This window comes from Lagopus leucura, unplaced genomic scaffold, assembly GCF_019238085.1.
Source record: "Lagopus leucura isolate 7727_CA_CO unplaced genomic scaffold, USGS_WTPT01 Super-Scaffold_100001, whole genome shotgun sequence".
NCBI classification, from domain to species: domain Eukaryota; kingdom Metazoa; phylum Chordata; class Aves; order Galliformes; family Phasianidae; genus Lagopus; species Lagopus leucura.
Genome location: NW_024962262.1, coordinates 71,624,243 through 71,647,034, shown reverse-complemented (window position 1 = coordinate 71,647,034; position 22,792 = coordinate 71,624,243). Strand labels below are relative to the sequence as shown.

The 22,792-nt window shown below is 37.2% G+C and overlaps 2 protein-coding genes across 13 annotated transcripts; one reads left to right on the top strand and one right to left on the bottom strand.

Moving 5' to 3' along the window:
- Positions 1 to 164: 164 nt before the first annotated feature.
- Positions 165 to 6,530, top strand: GET1 (guided entry of tail-anchored proteins factor 1). Of its 2 annotated transcripts, none has more exons than XM_042868097.1 (5): positions 165 to 292; positions 974 to 1,139; positions 2,273 to 2,340; positions 3,204 to 3,318; positions 4,967 to 6,530. In XM_042868097.1, exons 1-5 carry the CDS (start codon positions 203 to 205, stop codon positions 5,038 to 5,040), a joined length of 513 nt encoding a protein of 170 aa, XP_042724031.1. In that variant the 5' UTR covers positions 165 to 202; the 3' UTR covers positions 5,041 to 6,530. The 2 variants fall into 2 exon arrangements, with proteins under 2 accessions (XP_042724031.1, XP_042724033.1); XM_042868099.1 differs by lacking the exon at positions 165 to 292 and adding an exon at positions 308 to 388.
- Positions 6,531 to 7,026: 496 nt separating this feature from the next.
- Positions 7,027 to 21,932, bottom strand: LCA5L (lebercilin LCA5 like). 11 transcript variants are annotated; one of them, XM_042868086.1, is made up of 8 exons: positions 21,857 to 21,932; positions 19,298 to 19,584; positions 16,899 to 17,413; positions 15,312 to 15,449; positions 13,784 to 13,883; positions 10,160 to 10,266; positions 9,742 to 9,874; positions 7,027 to 8,491 (listed from the first exon to the last, which is right to left on the bottom strand). In XM_042868086.1, the coding sequence occupies exons 2-8, from the start codon at positions 19,494 to 19,496 to the stop codon at positions 7,893 to 7,895; spliced, it is 1,791 nt and encodes a 596-aa protein (XP_042724020.1). In that variant the 5' UTR covers positions 19,497 to 19,584; positions 21,857 to 21,932; the 3' UTR covers positions 7,027 to 7,892. The 11 variants fall into 11 exon arrangements, with proteins under 11 accessions (XP_042724020.1, XP_042724028.1, XP_042724024.1 ...); XM_042868094.1 differs by having other exon boundaries at positions 17,118 to 17,413; XM_042868090.1 differs by having other exon boundaries at positions 21,912 to 21,930.
- Between the last annotated feature and the right edge of the window lie 860 nt (positions 21,933 to 22,792).

Genomic DNA, 22,792 nt, shown 5'->3' with positions numbered 1-22,792 from the left:
CGCCTCCCGCGGGGCAGCGGCGGGGCGGGGACGGCGCCGTACCTCCCCTCGCGGCGGGGCGGGGCCTCGCACCTAAGCGCGGGCGGTGGTTAGGTGCGAGGCCCCGCCCCGTGGAGAACGGCTCCGGATTGGCGGGCCGTCGTCACGTGGCAGCACCTGTCTCCGTTTTCCCTCCGCGCGCCTGTCTGCGCGTGCGTGAAGCATGGCGGAGAGCGGTGCCTGGCTGTTGGTGCTGAGCGCCGTTTTCCTCTGCAACGCGCTCAAGATCGTGCTGCCCTCCTGCTCCTCTATTGTGAGTGACGTCAGCGCCGCGTCCCGCTACTTCTCGTGGCCTTTAGTAGCGCGGGGCCGGGCAGGAGCTGAGGGGAGGGCTCCGGGCTGCTCGGGGGTAACGCGTCTCTATTATCTTAATGCTTTTGAGACATGGGTAAGATGCCGTGCTGGAAGGAACGCGGCTCGAGGTCAGTACGGCGCTTGCTGTGTTTCTATGAGCTCAGACTAGGTAGTCTCCAGAGAGGAGTGATGCTCGGTTTCTGAGCTACGTCTTGTTGGTGAGTTGCGAAGCTGGGCTCAAGTAAATAAAGCTTACCGCGTCTGGTGTGACTCCAGGAGCTGAAGATGATGGAGGGAACAGCGATGAGAAGGACTGTGTCCCTGTTCTTACTGCAAGTATCAGATATCTGTGATCCACAGAGTTCATGATGAGGAGAGGAAGAAGGAAAGTTTATTTCTTAGTAAAGAGAACATGGCATCTTTTCACTTCTGGAACATCTTGTTAATATGAAGATTTCCTCGTGCCTTGGTGAAAGGGGATGGTGTCCTGGCAATGGGAGCCTTTGAGTGTGTACACAGGAGGCTGCTTTATGTGTGCTAAAATCAGCCAAATTCTGAGGAAATTGCTTCTTTTTCTATAACTTTTTAATTCTATATTATTTTTTTCTTCTTATCTCTATATTATTTCTTTATTTTTTAGATATCCAGGTTGTTACAAAAGGATGCAGAGCAGGAATCCCAAATGAGAGGTGAAATTCAGAATATGAAGCAAGAGCTCTCAACCATTAGTATGATGGATGAGTTTGCTAGATACGCCCGTCTGGAAAGAAAGATTAACAAAATGACTGACAAGCTTAAGACTCATGGTAGGGTATAATATTTATTTCCTCTGTATGATATACTTACTCTTTCTTAGTGATGGTTATTACTGAATCCAGCCTTTAATAACTTCATGAACTTCTCTGTCTTTAACAAAAGAAGTAATATAGTAAGACTGCATATCTTAATTGGGAAAGGATGAATTGCTGGATTGAAGCTATTTGGTGGTTGTGCTAGAAGATGCTAGTGGGGAAGTGTTAATGTGGAAGGTAACTAGATGAGATCCTTACTGTCTTTTTGCAATCCCATTTGACCATATGCAGTGGGTTTTATGATAAAACTACTGCTTTATCTCTGTCAGGAACATGCATCATCTCATGGTAGAGAGCGCACATAAACATTTGGCACTAGACTTTTGCTTGTCTGTCCAAACTCATTCACTGAACCTAACAAGACAGGAGAATACCTGCTTTGTGTGCCTTCTCTGTGCAGAATGATTAGACTTTTCTGCACTTGTTTAGAGAAATGACAGTCTTTACAACTGTCAGTTTTGAATTGTTCTCATTAGCATTATTCTTAATTAGTTAATTTCAATTAAACTAGACAACAATATTGCTTCAGAAAACTGTAGGCCGCTACTGTGTTTGAAGATGTGCTTCCTGTCATCTCTGAGCTGTTCTGTGTTGGGCTGGGGGTACTGCTGGAGGAAAATAAGCATGAGAATTTTGAATATTGAACCTGACCAGGAACGTTCAATGAGTGATCAGTCTTGGCTGTGAATAGTCTTAACCCGTTCTGAGTGAAATCAGGCAAAAAGTGCAACTGCTGAAACCATCCTTTTCCGTATTTGTGAAAGGGAAAACCATCTGTTATGCTTCATCTAAAACAGATTCTTAAGTTAGCAACCGCGTTGACTGTTCTCATTTCAGAACCAGCATTCTTGATTACATGTGACTTTTCTGTCTAGGATATCAGAGTTCTGCAACTTTCCACAGTACCATTAATGTAAAACTCCACAACCTAGCTGTTCATTACTTTCACAATAAGTTATCTCGAAGAGATATTTTTAGACAGGTGTATGATGTTTAGTGCCCTGATTTGAAGACTAATAATATTAATGGATCACTACTTTTCTGACTGTTATAAATAATGCAGAGTAATATTATTTTTCTCTTAACAGTGAAAGCGCGAACTGCCCAATTAGCCAAAATAAAGTGGGTTATAAATATTGTATTCTACATCTTGCAAGTAAGTAAATCTTCTATTAGGGATACAAATTTGAGGACTAAATCCTTAGCAGTGTGATGAATCTCTTTTGTGTTTATTGACTGATGATTAGTTGCACAGGTATTTGGCAGCCCAGTGACACAATGCACACTGAACCAGAACAATTTCTTAGTTGTAGAGAGATGCAGCTGATAGGGTCTGGTTATTGTGAATGAAATGAGTTTTGAATTTCATGTAAGCTTTGTTTTTCTGGTATTGAGATGACAAGGTAGGAGTTTGTCTTACCTCCTTCCTTACTGTTTCTTTTTGGTTTGTTTTTCATCTATACGTGGCAGTGGACCCAGGAAAGTTCTGATATGTAATATATATATTTTGCTTGTGTTTCTGAAAACATAAAACGTTCTTCTGCTGTGGATGCAGATTTCCATACAGAGCTGCCACGTGTCTCCACACAGTGCCTCCTGCACCAGATTGTTGCTCAGACTTGATGCCAAATAATTTTTTTTCGCCCATAAGAAGAGTGCTCAACCTAAGACTATGTTTTGGGTAATGTGAAAGCTAGTTGGATTCTTAGCAGACAAGGACTGTGGTTAAAAACAGTCATCAGAATGTAACAATTTGTATTATTACCACTTTTATTTATGCTAGATTTGAACCAGCCTCAAAATAAAGCGGTAATTTTTAGCTACTTATTGCTAGATCTTGTTGTGTGTAAAGTTAAGGTCGTATCAAGCCTAAAATTCTTTAGTATTTGTTTCCGAACAATGTAAAATAATAAGAATGCTATTTTCTTTAATTTAGACTGTGAGATGTACTGCTTCAAAACACTGGTGGAAATATACTTCGATGTTTGTTATTCAAGCTAACAAAAACTTTCATTCTAGGCTGCCCTGATGATTTCTCTCATTTGGAAATATTATTCTGAACCAGTTATGGTTCTTCCAAGCAAATGGCTGGCACCATTGGAGCGCTTGGTAGCCTTTCCTACAGGTGTGGCAGGTAAGAGCTGTGTGGTAGAGAAAATGCATTTTCCAAGTCTGTGCAGTTGCTAAGAATGTAATGATAAAGAGTACGTGTGGATTAAAAGCACTGCTTCTGTATATTTCTTAATAGCAAAATGGGGAGCTTCAGCCATTATCATATGTGATTAGCTCGTGTTTAATGAACTCACAACGAAAGGGGATATTTGTCTTTATTAAATCTTCTCAAACAGAGCAGTTTTATCTTAGTATGGAATACACCCTTGGGAAGGTTTCAAATCAGAAATATTTTTGTTTTAATTTGAAATTATTTAGTTTGAAATAGTAGAATTGAGTTCAAAAATGTGCAGATACTTATGGGTCTATATTACCTACACATGCTTCTTGCACTACTATGAAGCTTTACTAGTTTATAGCTCTGGGATGATTGAGGTGCATTCTCTTCTGGTTGGTGTTCTGTTCCCACCTTTTTTCCCCCTCATTGCACTTCTTTACCTACTCAAACCCTTTTCTCTTGGTTGATGAATTAATGATAAGAAGGATGTGACAGATTATGCATACCTGAGTGGAATGTGTGCTGCCTTTATTCTAATTGAATAAATAAGCAGGATGACAGGACAGTGCAGTGTGGAAATGTACTATGAAGATAAAATGCTGCTGGTGAATCTTCATACTAGGCTTTTTAAGCTTCAGCTGCCTTAGAGTGAATTCCAAATTATGATGTTGTCTTACCATCTTTAATAGCTGTTGAGAGAATGCTTTGTATCCAGCGTGTTTACTGGACAAGTTGACCCTTCTGTTTAGGGCCAGGGATGAGTCCTTGGAAGATAGTTATTTAAATAGTATTTTAAGGAATTTTATAAGGTTCATATCCTTACCTGCCTTCAGGTTCTCTTTTTGTGTAACCCTGGTTTATAACCAAAGTGAAGAGATTACTTCTGAATTCTAGGCGATAAAGTTAATAACACAGAAGTATTTAAAAATCACCAGAAGGTAATTTCTTCAAGTACACATAATAAATAGCTGTGTATTCAGTGATACTATGTCATATGATTCTATGCAGGCTGTGATACAGATATGCTATGTACTACAGTTAGGGTACGCTCTCTATGCTATCGTTCCAGTACAAATTTCCACACTGTTAGTTTGAATGACAAGACTCTTTAAAACACAAGTGAAAGAGGTCTGGTTCAGTACTGAAAGTCTCACTTGGATTTTTTTATTCAGTTCTATGGGGATTAGGAGAAAGGACAAAGTATGGATTTTAATACTCTTTAAGAAGGCTGATTTGAATTTATTGGGAAATTTACTTCTTTCCTTTTCCTAGTCTCTTATTTTAGATTCCAAAGTACTCTTTTATTTACCACACCTTTAATTTCAGCAACCTAGGCCTCTTGGATAGGGACATAGTGAATATTTTTAGAAATCATGGGTCGTATTTTTGGCTCATATTTTTATTTGCTGCTCTTTCCCCAGACAGCCTTCGGTTTTCTCTAAACTAGCATGCAGTTAACTGGCATCCCTTGAAGAAAATTATTTGCATCTAGACAGAAAGATATTTTGTTCCCATCAACCTCCTAACTGTTTCATTTTTTTGTTTCCAAGTTGTTTAATCTGCTGTGTGCTAAGGATGCAATAACTTCAGTCAAATTTTGTATCTCTTTCAGGTGGTGTTGGAATTACATGTTGGCTTGTGGTTTGTAATAAAGTTGTAGCTATCATGCTTCACCCTTTCAGCTGAAGAAATCCCTGTAGTATATGGAGTCTAAATTACTTTACCACAGTACAAAAAAAACATTTGTCTGTTATGATGGACCAGATTGGAGACACTTCTTGTTACTTTAGTTGGATGTTGGGCAGTATTGGTTTTACTTTCTTTCGTTTGTTTTTTGGTTTTATGATCAGCAGCTTTCAAAGAGCAGCATTGATATTTATAAAACCTCATTTTGATGCAGATAAACATTGATTGGTGGCAGAACCTTAAGGCTTTGTCATAATGTATTCACAAAGGTCTTAGCATTCTCTTTTTTCCATCTGTTAAGTTGGAAATGCACTGGCATTAGTATTTTTTGGAGCTTTGCTCTTTTGTTCTTTCTTTACTGTATAGTACAGCATTTTCACCCAAAGATATGATTCCATTTGGTGACAAGTGGTATTTAATCAAAATAGGTAGTATGGTTGTTTTAGAATAAAACAGAATTAATTTCCTTTTTTTTTTTTTTTTATCTGTAGATTGGGTTATTCTCAGACTATCTTGGAAAATATTAGTGATATATATGCAGAATCAACTTCTTATATTTTAGATTAATTTCTCAATTGCCAAATGCAGGTCAGCCGGTCACTTCAACACTTCTTTTAAATTCCTCATGGAATAAAAATTTTTAAAATTCCTTGTGGAATTATTGAACACTGGGTGTTTTTTGTTTTTTGTTTTTTGTTTTTTTTTTTAATTTCTTTCCCCACTACTTTTACTGATAACTGACCTTTCCTTCCTTGCCTCATTTTCTACTTCCCAAATGGAGCAAATATTGCTAACAGTATTTCTTACCATGCTTTCGGAAAAAGGGTCCACCAACCTTTCCAAGCTCCATGTTAGGAAAAGTAGAAAACAGTTGATTCTGCAGAAAACTACATCCCTAGAGCTTCAGCATACATTAATGATAGTAATTCTTCCCAGTACTGCAGTTACACAACAGAAAAGCTGTGTTAACTTCTGTGCTATCTGCAACCCAGTCTGTTCCAGCAGGCAAAGCAGTGGCTTTAAGAAGCTCTATAATACCTCCTTGGACATAAGGTTGAACAAAGCTTTTGCAGATTTTGGCTCAGCTCGTGGTCCATACAGTGTTGTATTATTTCAGGTCCTTTGCCTGGCTGCAGGAAGTGGCTGGAGTGCATCCATATATTTAGAACTGCCTTTAGAATTAATTCAAAGAATGATGACACATTTTCTGCATGTCTGAGTGTATGTATTCATTAAATGTTTTTTTTTTTTTTTCTTAAATGTTATTTAAAAACTAATTTGTTTTTATATTAGGGATTGCATTTAGCCAACAGTAAAGTGAAGGCATTAAATATCGACAAGAAAAAAAGTCAAGATTGAATCTGTTACATGTATTTGTGTTTTTATTTGTGAAATAAAGTTTTTCAGTCCACCTCAGGTTTTCTAATCCACATTTTTAATGTTAATTACAGTTTTCCTAAACAAAATAAAACCCACCTGTGTTCTTCATAGTGTTGGAGTCTACAGACTTTTTAACTATGCAGTTGATGTATTTCTGACTATAATGATAAAAGCTATGATGTTGCCACTTAGCTTGTTACAGAGTTTAACACAGTGAAGTCAAGAAAAGCAGTATCATTTAGAATATTGACAAAGGCATTTGCTATTTATCCACAGTTAGTATGAGATAATGAAATACAGTTTGTTGGCAGCTCTGGTCAGACATCTAAACGAATAGGGGCAGAGAGGCTTTTGGTGATTTAGTACAACCAGGGATGCTGGATTATGTCTGCTTGTTTGCTCTTAACTTTGAGACAGCAGGAAAGGGATTGTAGAAGTATTAATAGTACGTAGAGGAGAAGTACTCTTTTGACTGCATTAAATCATTCTTGAAAAATCTGTCTGCTTCACAGCTCAAGTACTACTTAAAGAACTTAACTTGAAGATAAGTATGCTTACAAGTAGGTTCAAGATATCTTAATTGCCTTTAGAAGTTTTCATAGTATAGGTGTTGTGGGTTTTTTTTGGTTTTTTTTGTTTTTTTTTGCTACTGCTTTTTAAAATTTAGTAGAATACCTTTTTCCTAGCTTACATTCTAGCAGCCTTTCATGAATTTCCACCAGAAACAAGACATAATCTTCCTACCCTTACTTACATAACCTTAAATGCAAGATTTTTAAAGGCTTTTTGAGAACTAGATATGCCTGACTTGTCCAGAACAATGCTTTAGTCTTGCACATTCAATTCTGGATGTCAGCTGTGGTAGTTACCAGGCAAACTGCTTTGGTAAGTTTTAACAGCGGAAAAGAATGGAGCTTTAGAGCTTTATAATGCTAATGAAAACAATGTAATAGCAAATTATTGTGTGAATTCTGGAAGCTATGTCAGGAGTGAAAAGAAAATTATTTTCTTTCAGTACATTTTAGGTAGCAATTCAGTGAAGAATCTTTTGAAAGCAGACTGCTCACTGCAGCTAGTTAACAAATAACTTAAGATTCAAACTGCAGAGAGAATGCAAAAAATTAACCAAAAAGGACTAACTTGGATACCTCACTATAACAGGTAAAATGACAAAATTGTTGAGGCACCCTAAAATGCATACATGCGCATCAATAATAAAAATGTTGTGCTGTGACAGCTGATCTGCCTCTCATTTTGAAAGTCATTGACAGAAATTCTCAAAAATTCTAAGATTTTATATACATTTTATGAAGCTAAAAACAGTGTGTAATTGAAATGGAAAGGTAAGCTGAATATACTTCATAGATACCAATTTTGTGTATTCTTGTAAGGTTATTCATAATGACTCATTGATGATAGACGCTATAAATCATTGGAGGGTTAACATTTCGCTTGTGTAATCATGCATCCCCTCACAGCTTTCTCTCCATTCCTCTCGTGTTAGAACATGAATGGCTGTCTTTGCAAACATTGCCTTGTCCAAAGAGTTCTTTCATAAGACTCTTCTTCCTTTCACTGAATATTGTATGAGCACAGCCTTCTGCTTCAGTCAAACTGTCTTTCTGCCTTATGTTGGTAACTTTACTGAAGGGTGGTTCGTGTAGCCCAGACAGTTTCTTCACTTTTGATTCTTCTTCTTTGCAGTGGTGCTGACCTGCGTGTCTGTTGTTACAAAGACTGCATTTTGTGGATTTTGTACCTGATGTAGGAAGCCCATGATACAAATTTTCAGTGGTTTCTGAGAATACGTATTGTTTTTTCAGCTTAGAGAGCATTTTGTTTCTTGGAGTTAAAAAATTACTCCCTGCCTTCCCACTTCTTAGTTGTTCTTCTGACTTCTTTTCTTTCTCTTCCACTGCATCTTCCTCTTGACTGTTCTCTTTTACACTGTCATTTAGCAGAGTTTCTTCAGCTTTCTTTGACTTCTGTTTAAGCAAGTCTCTCTTTCTTTCTTGTTTTATAAATTCCAGACAAGTGTGTGCTGTCTGCGGTTTGTTTTCCTTTAAATATTCTAAAATGAAATTAAGGGATTTAGGAATGTTCTTAAATTATATAGGATCACAAACAGTCATGCAGCATTAATGAGAGCAAATTTTACTGCATTATTTCTTAAGTTGCTACTGATGGTTAGGACAGTGCTATTTACTAATAACAGGATGGGGCAAGGTTTTGTTAAGATCATTATGTCATTGACATACTTGCTTCAATTAATTAGCATACAAGCATAATCTGTATTAAGTATTTTAGAGGCTAAACATAGTGCTAGAGAAGTTGCATGTAAAGTATCAGGGAAATCACATGAGTTGTGAAATCCTAATTGTCATTCTATTGCTATTACATCGAGCTTAAATATAGGAATGATTTTTTTTCCCCTTTAACTGGCAACATGCTTGTTGCATGGAGCAGAATACTGCAGTTTTTCAACACAGGACTGAATTGGTTCACGAATGGGCTCTGGAAAGGTTTCAAGCTGAAAAGATGGAGTATAAACTGCAGGAGTTAAAACATTTCCTATCACTAGCTCTGTTACTGATCCAGTAGGTGACCTCAGCAACCTGTCACACCTTTGTAAATGTGTGAAATTCAGCTCACATCATGTCTCCTACCATTTGTGAAGTATCTAGCTTGACAGCATTTCAGATCTCAGTTTTATCTACCTGCCTCAATTTAAAGAAAATGAGGTTTTTTTTTTCTAAAATATTCAGCTAAAAGGATACATTTGCTTGCTCTTTCACCTGTTATACAAAACCTCTTCATAATTAAGTTGTTTATAGATGAGTTCCTTGCATACAGCCTTTGTGAGATCACAATCAATTGTTAAGATTTGCATAAAATCTGTTTACAGTGGTCACGGTAATGAGGAGATACTCTCAGCCCTTGAAGAACTCCTTTTCCTTTCTTAGCAATAGATCCCAAGCCAGAAAAATCTGTTGACATCTACTATGATGCAGATTCACAACCAACAGTTTGGGATCAGTATTTGATCAGCGTGGATTTAACAAAGCGACCATTAAGTATACTTTTACAGATTAAGCTCAGAAATTTTACCAACACAACCATGAGCTGCTTTTAGAAGTCCAGCAGTATGAAGATGCCTTAAGCTGTGGAGCTGATCTGCTGTCAGTGTAGCACCTCCAGCAACTTGCTTTCAGTGACTTGTAGTTACTGTCAGTCATATGCCAGCTCAGGTAAATTACCATTATCATCAGTTCATTCAACTTTTGAAAAGATCAGATGCATTTCTTAGATATTAAAACATACCTCCATGAGTTCGACCAAAATTTTCTGGCTTTGGTATTTTCTTGGATGACTGCTTTTCTGTTTCACATTTGGCATCAGTGTATGCTTTGCTTGCTTTAGCTTTTTGATTCTTATCTTCTGATGCCTTTTCCTCCTATAATTGATAATTAAAGGTAAAAATACAGGGAAATACTTGTTCAGGTACTTTCTAAAGATTCCAATCAGTACAATACTTACAAAAAGATGAGTATTTTCTTTTGAGTTCCTTGTATTACAACTTTTGTCCAACATATTTTCTATTATATAGTAATATTTACACAAAATGCACAGGAACTTAAGATGACTGTTCAGGCCAATTAAGTATATTACTAAAATGGAGAAAAACCATACAACTTCAGAGGTAATTTAAGCAAAGGAGTTGGATCCCAGTCTTTCATACCTCATGTAGCAGAACTGTACTTTCTTCTTTTTCCTGGGGTTGGTACTGAGATAGCAGTGATGTAAAATGCTGTTTATTTACTTGCACTGATGTGTTTATACTGAGACCTGTTGCAAAAGGACTGTCATTAGCAGTAGTTGTTTCTGGAATTACATTGTTGGTTTAAGCAAAGATACGTTTGATGACAGTGGTATTCAATTGGGACCCAAACATTCTAAGACTCAAGTTTTGTTGGTTAAAGCCTTATTTTAAAGAGAAGTTTGCAGTTTAAGTGTATGTTAGTAAATTCAAGTTCCAGAATGCATCCCGCATTCTGAATGTGTATGTATCTTTATTGCAATTAAGGCATGCTTCAGGTAGGAATGAAAATGGAGGAGTAACTAACATTAGCTAAAGCACTGTTAGCTGAGTTTGAGGCACCAATGTGTTGTGTCTTTCCAAAGATACAATAAAATCTCATCTGAGCGTTACTGTTTTTTTTAATTAGAGGTTCTGAGTTTAGCTACCCAGAGGCCTGAGCACTTTCATCAGTACATTAGTATGCTGTACATATACTTTTTACTTAGTCTACAAAAAGATCCTGTTCAAACAGGACATGTGATGTCATAGAAATGTGTCAATACCATAGAGCCTGCGTTGGGTCAGTTTGTATGGTAACGTTTTAATGTAAACTTTAAGAGGTCTGGGAGGGGTACCTCAATTTTCAAGCTCCTAAATTCAGATCCTACAGAACAAACGTGCTTGTTTTTATGCCTTCTGACTTGTTCAAAGTTAAGCAATTATATAAGGCTTTGCAGAACCAGACTCTTAAAGAGAAATAGTTCACACTATGTGAAATATCACCAATACTTGAAAGGAGGTTCCAAGGGAGCAATTGAATAGTCCCTTCAAAGAAGTACCTGAATAGGATGAGATGACAGGGCAAGGCCTGTGTATTGTTCTTTTATTCTATGTTTGGAACAGCTTTGACATGAATACAGGAACAAAACTGTAATCTTACCTACGTCACCATTCAGCCTCATTCCTAGCTTTGATATCCGAAATCAGAGGAAGACTATCCACAAAAAGGGTGATTTTTTTTCAACTTGCCTTTTGGTGGTGATAAGGATGTTGAGAACTAATTTGAAAACTACCTCTGAAGAAATAGCACTTATGATGTGGAGGGAAATAGTTTTCTGAACCCAAGTAGTTACTTAAAAGCAACAAAAATCACTAGAACATTCTTCAGATTCAGAACTAGGGGGAGCTGTACCTCTAGATGAACTAGTGTGACCTTCCAACAACTGAACAAAGCTTGCTCTCACAGCTAACTTTAACAGATTCACTCAATAATTCAGTTTTATTCTACTTATATGTAGGGAGCTTTCTGATACCCTAAACCTATCTTCACTTGCTTATCAAGAACATTATAAAAAAAAAAAAAAAAAAGCACCCACACATTGCTTGCTTTCCTGCTGTATAAAAATTTTTACAAATACACAAAGGAAAACAACTCCTTGAAAAAGTAGCTCTTTCCAAATTTATTATAGGAAAATTCAAGCCAGCAGTGAAAAGGAAAAACAATTTCAGCTATTACCAGTTGTAGGCTTCTAAATCATCATTTTCCATTAACGGCACAAAATGAAATCCTTATTGGGCAAGAATACCAGAAGAACGGACAATGTTGCTGGGAATCTATTCATAAAATAGCAGGGCTCATTTAAGCTAAGAACTTAAGTAGTAATCAGTGATTTAATATTACAATTTAAATAAATAATCTACAAGTCCACGTCAGTAAAGTTTAAAAAAAAAAAAAAACAAACCCAGATGGTGATGTGATACAACAAAAGTTAGAATTCAGTGCTTCATAAATAAACAAAGTTTGTCTGACTTGGAATAAGAAGTAGCAATTTCTTTTACATCTTCAAATTTTAATTACCAACTTTATCTCTGTATTTCACTTGTCACTAATGCAGAGTAATGGATTTGCAAAGGAAGTTCCACTTCCTCCTTTAGTTTAGAAGCAGGAATATTTAAGCATATTTTAAATAGTTAAGTAAGCCAGGAAATTCAATGTTCCAATCATTATCCAAAACCAGAGAGTGTAAGATTGCTGTGCAAAAAGCTCTCCTATGGAATAGTGGCAAAATGTTTCTGATCTTGAGTAGCAAGCCAATGTTATTTCAATATATTTCATGTACTTCTTCCACATAGAACACATCTATTAGTAAATTCAAGATACTACATCCAAAGCATATATAAATCAGCAATTTATAAATGCTTCAAGAAAAACACTTGCTTCAACGTTATTGTCCTTGATAGCATGCATGTGAGCAACGAAGCAGTTCTGAACTTGTTTGATTTATAATTGTTTTTAGCAGTTGCTCCCTCAGGTCAAGGGGTCAGCAAACATAGATGCTTAATGCTATGTGAGACACAGCCTGTAGCATTCAAGGAATCTGCGTCAGGCTGGCCAGCATTACCCAGGAGTGATGGGATACCCGTGTCCTTCTGGAACAACTGCAGAGCCAGGCAAATGTGCTACAACATCTCAAATGCCACCAGATGATGCCTATTATTAGGCAACTGAATCCCACACAAGATAACTGCTCCTGGAATGGTTGATAGACAAACTTGGCTATGATAAATTTCTCTCCAATACCCGTCTAAATCCATAAAAAAGAAATAGTTTACTAAAGAGTTATTTCTTTCTGTTGATAGAATTAACTTTCTATTATTTTGCTATGTCTTTCTACTATAGCATCAATTTTGCTGATGAAAATAACTGAGAAGATATCCAATAATGGGTTTATTACAAGCTCTGACTGCCTATTTAAATTTACTTATTATGAATAAAACCAAAAGACTGCTAAAGATGTGGACTTTTTCTCTCAGATAAACTGACAGTACGATCATCAGAATAGCCTTTAAACTTTGTAAACCTTGTACCTCAAATCCACTCCCTTCCTTGCAGCACAACAAAATGCAAGCTGCAGAAGCTTCAATAATAGGCACTGAAGCATCTCTACTTCTAATAATCTAGAGGTTTTAAGAATAAAAAAAAAAAATATATGAAGAAAAAAAGAAAAAAACAGCATCTAAAGACCCAGACCCAGCTAAATTCATTATTTTGACTGATCTGAAAGCACTTTGAAAGTCTGTACTAACACTAGGAACTTGCTGCATGTGGTTAGTTTGTGAGGTGCTTTAGTTCAGTGAGATGTGATGTTGGAACTGTAGCTGTGGGATGACCACTTCTCATGGCCAAATCAAAACAAACAAGCCTGAACAAAAATCAGACTGCAAAAGTGGAGCAATTGCTTCATGCTCTTATTAAAATAGACAAACAGCTCTTGATGCAAATAGACACAATAGCAACACTATTTCATTGTCTCTATTACAGTACTAAAACTGTACGTATGCTAAAGACTATTCAAATGAAAAAATGGGTGGAGTATTAACCACAGGTCATACGTTGATAGTCATAGAATACACAATACAATAAAAGAACCACTAAAGCATACATGTCAGAATATTTTTTGCTTATATAAAAGTACTGTCTCTGCTTTTACTTAGGAATATACGTCCCAATTACAAGATAATATGAGATTCACATAATGAGATAACGAGGGAAAACAAATATACCTTTACTTTTGTTATGAGGTACTGAATCCTCTTTGTCCTTTGGGATTCTAAGCAAACGATTTGCGTAGATATTCTTTATGTAAAGTTGCCGATCCTTTTCCTAAGAAGGAATAAATACTATTAAGTTCCTTGAGTGCGTTAAGAATGAGTCTTTACCTATTTGATTTTCTTATGCTGGGAAAAAACTGCCAGCAATATTTCTTTGTTCTACACCATTTGGTGACTTTGTCATTCACTTAAGCATGAATCAGCCGTTTTCTTTCATGAGCCACACCAAAATTGTTTCCTTTAAAGGCTAAAATCACATTTTTACACCTTTATAACAATGCTCAGAAAATGAGGCCTTCTGTAACATGACATAAGCTTCTGAGGAACACTTTCAACATCACTGTCATAAGAATCATGTTTTCATACTTAAATTTCAGTAACATTCTTGCTAATCAATTCCTGGTCTGAAAAGGAGTTACATTTAATTTGGGCACAGAGGTTGATCTGAATGAGAATTCCATCTGTATACCCTGAATGGTCTGAATAAGCCACATGTGCAGAACTGTAAATGTGTAAGAATAAACTGTTCTGGCACAGAAATATGATTAATAAGCATGTCTGCTCCTTCTGGTAAAACAATGTAAGGTTTCGTGAATCTAAACATAGCATTAAGAAAACACATGAAGAAATATTTAGAGAAGTCTTTATATGGGAACTGTACTTTAAAATAATTTGCATTCTAGAACAGCTTTCCATGAATGTTCCTAGGGCTGTGACTATTTCCATCTCCCAGATTTGCACACATAGATACATATACATCGTCAAGAGGAACAATCAGGCATCTGATTCCATTTTGGAGAAAGTTTCCTTGTGGAATCAACAGATGCATCAGTCACAGAAATAAATAGCATATTTTAACCATGCTACAAACACAGTTTAGATTAAAAAGACCACAAAGATTTCCATGTTTTCTTGATATGTATGTTCTTCTTAAGCACTATTCACATCACATAACTTTGTTTTCTGTCTACTCAGTGCCACATTTATGTTCTTCCGTACATTTAGTGTAAAGTGTTACTGTGTTAAAGTTGACACAGATGTCCCAAAAATATTTTTGTAGAAAACAAGCTGAAACTTGAAACAAACTCTTGAATCATTTATGTAAGTCTTTTTTGTTGCTTTCCAGATTGTAATATTTGGCTCATTTTGATTTGAAAGTGTTCCTGTAAAGAAGCTCATATTAGGTGGATATATTGAGCTAGATCTAACAAAACAGTAACAGTTTGGTGGGTACTATTTGTTCAAATTATGATACATTAATCTGTTCCAGTTAGTTACTGAAGTCCTTTAACTTTTGACAAACAGACCCTACAACAATTTCACAATTTTATATTTTGACTTTTTTTTTTTTTTGTTAGACTACAGACTCAAATATGAATAAAAACTCTATTAGTAAATAATGAAAGAAGCAAACGAAAAGATAAAATTAATGACTCGAATCTTCCTGTAGGAGCAGAAACCTGTTTAGAATCTTGAGTACCTTAATTTTTTGGTGAAGAGAGTTAATTTCCATTTGCAAGTTCTTTGTAATTATCCCAGCTTCAACAGCTCTTTTATTCTCATTTGCCAGCTGGCGACTAAAGGTGCTATTGTTCAACTTCATCTGCTTTTCTAGGCTCTTAAAAAAATTACACGTTTTACAATATAGATGTACTTAGTGTGACTGTTAAAAAGTTTTCTATTCTTACCAGATCTAAAAAATAAGCATGCTGATATAATGAAAAGTAACCTTCTATTTATTGTAAACAACGCATGAAATGATTATCTCTAAAAGTACTTTAGAAATGAGCAACAAGAGGCTTAAAACCCAATTATACTGATCAGAAAATAAAGCGTCTGGCATTTCAACATGAAAAATTTGCCCGTACATTACTGTTCTGATAAAATTAATGAAAACAATCATCTTCAAGACATTCTCATACGCTTCATTTCACATCAACGTCGATATACTATGGCAGCATAAAGAGGCTTAGTGTAAATGAAGAGTAGGTACTTCACCAAGTACTTTATCATCACAACCCAGTGCTACGCACTGAAGTGATAGTTAATAAAATTGTAGGGTGAGAACCCAATCCTGCAAGCTTTTTATTGCTTCTCACTGTGACTCCTGTAAATAGAAAGTTTCAAGAGTCCAAATTCAGCTATTTACGTTTTCATTTTCTTACAGGTAGTAAAATACTTCAAACCCAGCTTCTCAGATAGTGAAATGCCTCTAAGATTACCTGGCTCTTTATTTAATCATGTGAATAACGTACCCCATAGAAAACAGAAATTAATTCCCAGAGGACAATAGACATTTCACTCTTCTGGTTTTGCAATAAAGCCTGTATTCCTGTTTCCTCATGAAAGGTTCAATAAGAGTAAAGCTGTATGTAGAAGATAAAAGAGATCATTTGATCATCTCTTATTGAACTCCCAGCAGACTTTTAGTACTCCTGCATAATAAATCAGCCATAGAGCCAACTCTAAAAGCAGACTGCAGTGAGTTAACAGTAATTAGTGAGCAGGAGATGTAGCTACACCCATGCTGCTCGCCAGCACCACATGGAAGGAAGAGTGCTTGTTTCCAACTGAGCCAGCTTCTCTTGTCCAAGGAAGCAGACCAGCAGCAGCCAGGTGGTCTCCATGTATGACTAACCCTCTGTTTTATCAGGGCAAATCAGGGCTCAGGGAGTTCCACACCACTGCAGCTGGACTGCCCAAGAAAGGCTGGGTAACTCCATGCTGCTGGCAGAAAGTAGAGCAGACTATTTCTATTGAGGATTGCCCTCCAGCTATGTGCTGTGCTTCTGACCTAATAGGGTTAAAACAGGACTTTAATTCTTAGAAAGCTTTATTGCTGGATTCAATTCACTCAGTCATTACTGACAAATTTTAAAATACTGGAAGGAGTACTACTGCCATTATTTATACCTTAATGTCTAGCTTAAAAAGAACACTCAGTGCTAGAGGACTGTATTATAACCATCAGTTTGACAAGAAGCAACTAAAAAAGCCAATATCCACTACTCTTGCACAGAACCTCTCCTATTATTCTTACACAAATAAAACGATAGGTATATATTACCTGTATTCTCTTATTATTCACTTCCATTTTTTCTGCAAGGACTGATAATCTGTGATAAAGTTCCTCTTTCTCAGCAAGAGTCTTGTCTGCTGAAAGCTTATACAAGGCTTGCAAATCATCTTTAGCTTTTAGCAGCTCTGCTTCAACTTTCCTAAGCCTTCTGGATGCACGTCTTTCTTCCTCCTGAGACATCCTCAGGTGTTTCCTCATAGTACTCACCTCACTGTAATGCCTTGTTAACAGATCAGGCAAGACACTTTCTGAATTTTCATATCCACCTATTGCTTTTGAGTGCCGATACCAAAGCCGTTTCAAAACCTGGTTTTCTAAGTTTGATGCTTCTAACTTGCGCTGCAAATCAAATATTTCATTCTTCAGCTCTTTAATTTTATGAAGTCTTGCTGATAATATTCGCTGAGCCACTTTATTTCTTTTCTGGGAAATCATGTTATTCTGCAGGCTTAAAAATGAAGAATTTTGATGTGGTATCTTCTTAGCTGGCAATTTCTTTCCCCCTGCATTCAGATCAAAGTAAATTGACATTGATATATCAATCAAGACAGCAAAATCACTGCTATGTCTCCACCTGCTCACACAAGCTCCTACATTACTCATCCAGGGTACTTAAATGCACTGTGACCAAAGGTCCAAGATCTACAATAAGAAATCAATGTTCAAATCCATACACACATAGATAAAGCAATCCATAACGGATTTATGTGGACCACAGCTACATAGGAAGCTACAGGTCTGTAATGGCACAAGGTTGCCTCCTTTCACTTTCTGAAGCCATTTTTATTTGAAATAGTCTTCTGTGGCAAACACCAGGAACGTTTTGTGAATAACTCAGTGAAGCACACTTACAAAGCATACAGGATTCCACTATCAGTGGAAACAGATTTTTCCTTTTTGTATATGTTTAGTTCACTAATGTATCTGGGGGCAGTTGAAGCCAATTCATCCCACCTGGAAGGATTTCTACAGGCTTCAAGAGGAGGACCTACACCTTGAATAGGGGCATGACAGAAGAAAAATAACAATAACCTAAAGGTCTGCAAGAACTCAAAACTCAAGGTGATCAAAATTGGACATGGTTACATATCTGTGAAGTTATGATTTCTGACAAGCTTTCTGTAACTTCTGAGGCAGCTCTGAATTAAGTTTTTAACCCTTATATGCTTGTAAGCATAGAACAGTTATGTAGTCATGTACACTGTTTCTAAGCAGTAATTAAATATATACATATTTTAATGGCTAGCATTCTAAGTGTATTACGGTCATTTTGCCTTTCTGTTTGGCCAATATTCTAAGTGAATGATACTAATTTTCCTTTCCTGAAATGTAAGTAGAATTTGAAAATAGTCAAAACTAGATCAGTGTGTGCTCCCCCCTTTCAGACACATATCCAGTCTCATTCTAGCTTTCAGGTCATTTCAGACAGCATTTTGCTAGAAGTTTATAATAATAATTTATCAATCAAAAGTATTTTAAGTACAGAATACACAAGGTCCTAACTCAAAAAAGAATAAAGAAAAAAATCAGATCTTTTTAAGAACTTCAGTATAATTCAATGAGTATTCCACATACAAAATATTTACAGGAGCAGGCCCTAATCACAACACCCTATAGCAGACAGGAGGCAACAACAAAGTCATGTCAGGACAAGGTAAATCAGGACACCGCCTCAGGCAGCAAAGCCAGGCATCAGCCTCAGCCTCACTTCTTCCATGAACAAAGCTAGAATAACAGAAAGCTACAGCAAGAGTGTTACTTAGGAAGACAGAGGTAAGTGGGAGAGTGGCTTCTGCTGTGGAAAAGGCTCTTCCTTGCAGCACCTGGTTGGATTTAAGGAAACACCGATATGAAAATATGCAGTAGAGATTCTTCACTGCTAACATTTACAAGGAGGAACTGTATTTGTGCTATATGGTCATTGCACTGAAGCATAAATTCTACATAATACACTATGACTAAGATGGCCAAAACATAGGTTTTTGTGTAAGACTCGACATGTTTGTGCAGACATACAGCTTTCATTAACTTTCCTTAAGAAAGGTTCTTTTCAGACTCATCAGCTTATGCATAGTCCAAACCATAGAAAAAATCACAGTATCTGCAGGAAAGCCATTCAACATCAAGGAATGAACACTGCAAAGGTGTTCCCACGTGTCAAGTGATTATCCTGCCTCTTGGATCAATGAATATTATGGCATAACATAGTAAGGGGTCTCTACCTCTTTCTCCTCGTTCCGGTGTTCAAAACATAATTTGTTATTCTTCAGTGAAAAAGTGTTTTCCCTGCCCTCCTCATTACACACAAAAAAAAAAGACACCATAGAAAGGGAACAGCCGTGCATCTGAAGACAGTCACATTTGAATACTACCAGAAAATGAATTACCTTTATTGTTTTGGGAAAAGATCTGTTGTTCTTTTTTCTTCTTTCTTTCATTTTTCTGCATTTTCTTCTCTTCAGTTTCGGATAGTTCTAAACAACGGCTGCTTCTAGCTGTTTCAGAGCAAGTCACTGACAAAGCCCTCAGAATAGTTAGTTTGATGATTTTTACTTCTGCATTCTCCACTGCATTGCTTGCAATCATTACCTCTGCTTCAGCTGCTGCTTCTAATACTTCTGTGCTTTGGGGAATCGTCTGTGTCACACTTACTAGGACTTGCTATCCTCCTGCACTAAAATATGAAGGAAATATTCATTTGAATTAATCACTGCTGTGGTAGAAGGCTTAAAAATTGACCTCCATGAGCTATCAGGAACGAAAATGTTAGTGAGTTATTTACTATTAACGTAAATAGTATTAAACAGTCCACATCTATATTAAGCAATGCTAAGGAATACTAATCCAGTAAAATAATTGTGTGTAGTAAGCAGTAACTTTATTTGCAGAAATAACTGCAAATACGAAATATAATCATTTAACTCAGAATTTACTGTAATACTGGCATGTGTTTTTTGAAGACTATTTACAAGATACTGATGCTTAAATGTAAACAGATACCATGGTTTGTTTCCAGTAACATACCCATTTTATCCAGGATAAGTATATTTAAAAGAAGTGCAATTGTGTTTATGCTCTATAGCTAAAAAGTGCTTTGTAGTATTACATAATAATTCTCTAAAGTTAAGATGTTATTGCTAATTGCATTCTTTTGTTATTTTTTGTTGTCCATGTCACAAAAGTATCATTTAGTCATATTTTTCAATACTTAGATCACAAATCAGATCACAAAATGAAGTTATTTTGACTGACATATTAACATAATAGGCAGGAGATGTAGCAGCACCTAAAGCTATACAACACAGTCTCTGATTTTGACACTGAAATAAAAATCTTCTTAAACTTTTGGGACGTTGCTTTATTTTACTTATTTTCAAATAGAAACAAAACAAAATAAATGAATAGATTAACAATATAACAAAAGTACGTCTGCACAATTTCAGAAGAAACATTAGGAAAATACATACTCTTTTTTTTTTTTTTTTTTAAATAAGGACAATTGTTTCGCAGCCTAACCATACTTAACACATTTGTTTCCTTTTTAAAGTGCTATAAGACACTGCTATACCTGTCAAGGCACTTATAACTGGAAATATCAGCTGTAATGCACTGTTGTCAGAGATGTGGTTCTCTGATGCAGTGATCTTACTTTTTTTGACTGGATTTATTGGGAGTTACCTTTTTCAGTAGTCTCATTTGCAAGCAAAATGAATTCTCCTAATTGTTTAATTGTTGAAATAGAATATATCTAGCATAAAATATAAAATGCTGACAAGTGATACATATTTGTAAGTATGTTATACCTAAGTATTTTTGTTTACTGAGTCTTCTGGAAAGTAGAACAGATTGACTTAGCTTACAGTAGCTTACACTCCTGGCAATATTATTTAAACAGTGCAGTTTCAGTAAAAAGGATTTCTCGGGATACAGCTCAGCCTTTCTCAATATGACCTGAAGATGACTCAGCCCATAGTTTTACAGATTCTACTCATTAGTAGAATAAATTGTATATCTGGGGGGGAATTAAGAGAGAGTAGCAAGTATGTAAAGGAAATTAAAGGGGTATTAAAATGATAGTTCACGTAAAATGTAAGAAGCAGCCTTAGCTAAAAAAAAAAAAAAAGGGGGGGGGGGGGGGGAAGAGAAGATGTTTATTAAATATTCTTCCTACTTTGTTGCCATTTTTGCTTTCTGGTGAAATTTTACTTTAAATTAAATTTCTTAAACGGAAGAGGGGAATCACTTAACTCCCCCTCCCCACCAAAATGTGCACTTTAGGATTGCACAAAACATTGCAGGTCAACCCACAAGTTTCCTTACTCTTCATTCCCTGGTACAAATTATTTTTCATTGTGGAAGACGGAGGAGTGCCCAGGGTCCTGTTGAATCTGAGCCGCTCTAATCACAGCCAGGAGATGGGAACTTGTATCGTAACACAATGATGAGGCAAAGGCCAGCCCGGTACACAGGTTTGTACTGCTGTTCAAATTTCATTTAGTACTGTCAACATTTTCTGGCCAAACTGGGTTTAAATCAAATGAGCCTCAATTCAACTTAGAACTGCTGCTTTGTGTCGATGAGATGCGTGGGCTGAACCTCACCATGCATTTTCAAAAGCAGACATTGAGAAGTAAATTAAACAGGAAAGAAAAAGCCAAGAGGAGAAAGCACAGAAAGTTAAGGACAAGTAACGGGGAAATTGAGGTTCTTACAATAGGAAGAAAAAAGGAAAAACAAACAAACAAACAAACAAACAGTACTTGAGTAGGAAATGAAACGCATGAGCACAGCGAGTGTCTGTTCAGCAGCAGCGCTCCGGGCTCCTCCAAACACCCCAGCAACCTCCCCCAACTCCCAGGCGGAGGCTCCTGCTGCCAGCCCAAGGCAAAGCGAGAAGCCCTGGCTGTTTAGCAGTCGGCCCAACGCCCCGAGAGCCGCCTCCACACCTCACCGCCCTGACCCTCCATCACACCGCTCCAGGCTCTCTCTCGCCGCCATTACCGGCCGTTGGGTGCCGCCGTTGCCGTGAGGACGGGCAGCGGACGCAGGGCACGCTGGGAGTCGTAGTCGCGGCCTCGCCGTCTTACCTCGCTGCCGCCCGTTTGTCTATGTCTACGCTTCGTCCCTGCACACGCTATTTGTATTTTTGTCCACATAAAGCTTTTCATGCTCTAAAATCTTTACCTGTACTGGTTTCTTTGTCTGCTGGCTTTGAGTTTGTTCTCTCCCCGTGCTGTTCAGGAGGGGATTTGGATGCTAAACAGCACAGTGAAAATATTTGCCTCTTAATGCACTAAGAATTTATTATTGCTCTATGTGCGACAACTATCAGTATGCTTTGGAGCACTCGACCACAGCAACCTTTGTAATTTTTTAGGGCACTTGTATCCATATCAACTCATTTGTGAACAGCATGTTTCAGCCTATCAGACATTTTCGTTCCATTTATTAGGAAAGTTTTTATTTACATGCAATTTTTCTAGAGAAATGGGCATAGAATCAGAGAATCACAGAATGGTTTGGGTTGGAAGGGACCTCACAGGCCCCCCCACCCCAACCCTGCCATGGGGCCCACCAGCCCACCAGCTCAGCTGCCCAGGGCCCCATCCAACCTGGCCTTGAGCACCTCTAGGGATGGGGCACCACAGCTTCTTTGGGCAGCTGTGCCAGCAACTCACTGCCTTCTGAGTAAGGAATTTCCCCCAGTATCTAACCAAAATATCCCATCTTTTAGTTTAAAGACATTTCCCCTTACCCTATCTCTATCAGACCCTGCAAAAAATCAGTCCTCCTCCTGTTCATAAGCTCCCTTCTAGCACTGGAAGGCCACACTGAGGTCTATCTGCAGACTAATCTTACGCTGAACAAGTCCAGCTCCCTCA

What these genes read in the sequence shown, in the direction of transcription:
- GET1 (XM_042868097.1), top strand. Translation starts at nt 203, where the DNA reads ATGGCGGAGAGCGGTGCCTGGCTGTTGGTGCTGAGCGCCGTTTTCCTC. An exon ending in TTGTATTCTACATCTTGCAA is followed by an intron (nt 2,341 to 3,203) that starts GTAAGTAAATCT and finishes CTTTCATTCTAG; the next exon opens with GCTGCCCTGATGATTTCTCT. An exon ending in CTTTCCTACAGGTGTGGCAG is followed by an intron (nt 3,319 to 4,966) that starts GTAAGAGCTGTG and finishes TATCTCTTTCAG; the next exon opens with GTGGTGTTGGAATTACATGT.
- LCA5L (XM_042868086.1), bottom strand. Translation starts at nt 19,496, where the DNA reads ATGATTGCAAGCAATGCAGTGGAGAATGCAGAAGTAAAAATCATCAAA. An exon ending in TGAATAATAAGAGAATACAG is followed by an intron (nt 15,450 to 16,898) that starts GTAATATATACC and finishes AATTTTTTTAAG; the next exon opens with AGCCTAGAAAAGCAGATGAA. An exon ending in TTTTGGTCGAACTCATGGAG is followed by an intron (nt 8,492 to 9,741) that starts GTATGTTTTAAT and finishes ATTTCATTTTAG; the next exon opens with AATATTTAAAGGAAAACAAA.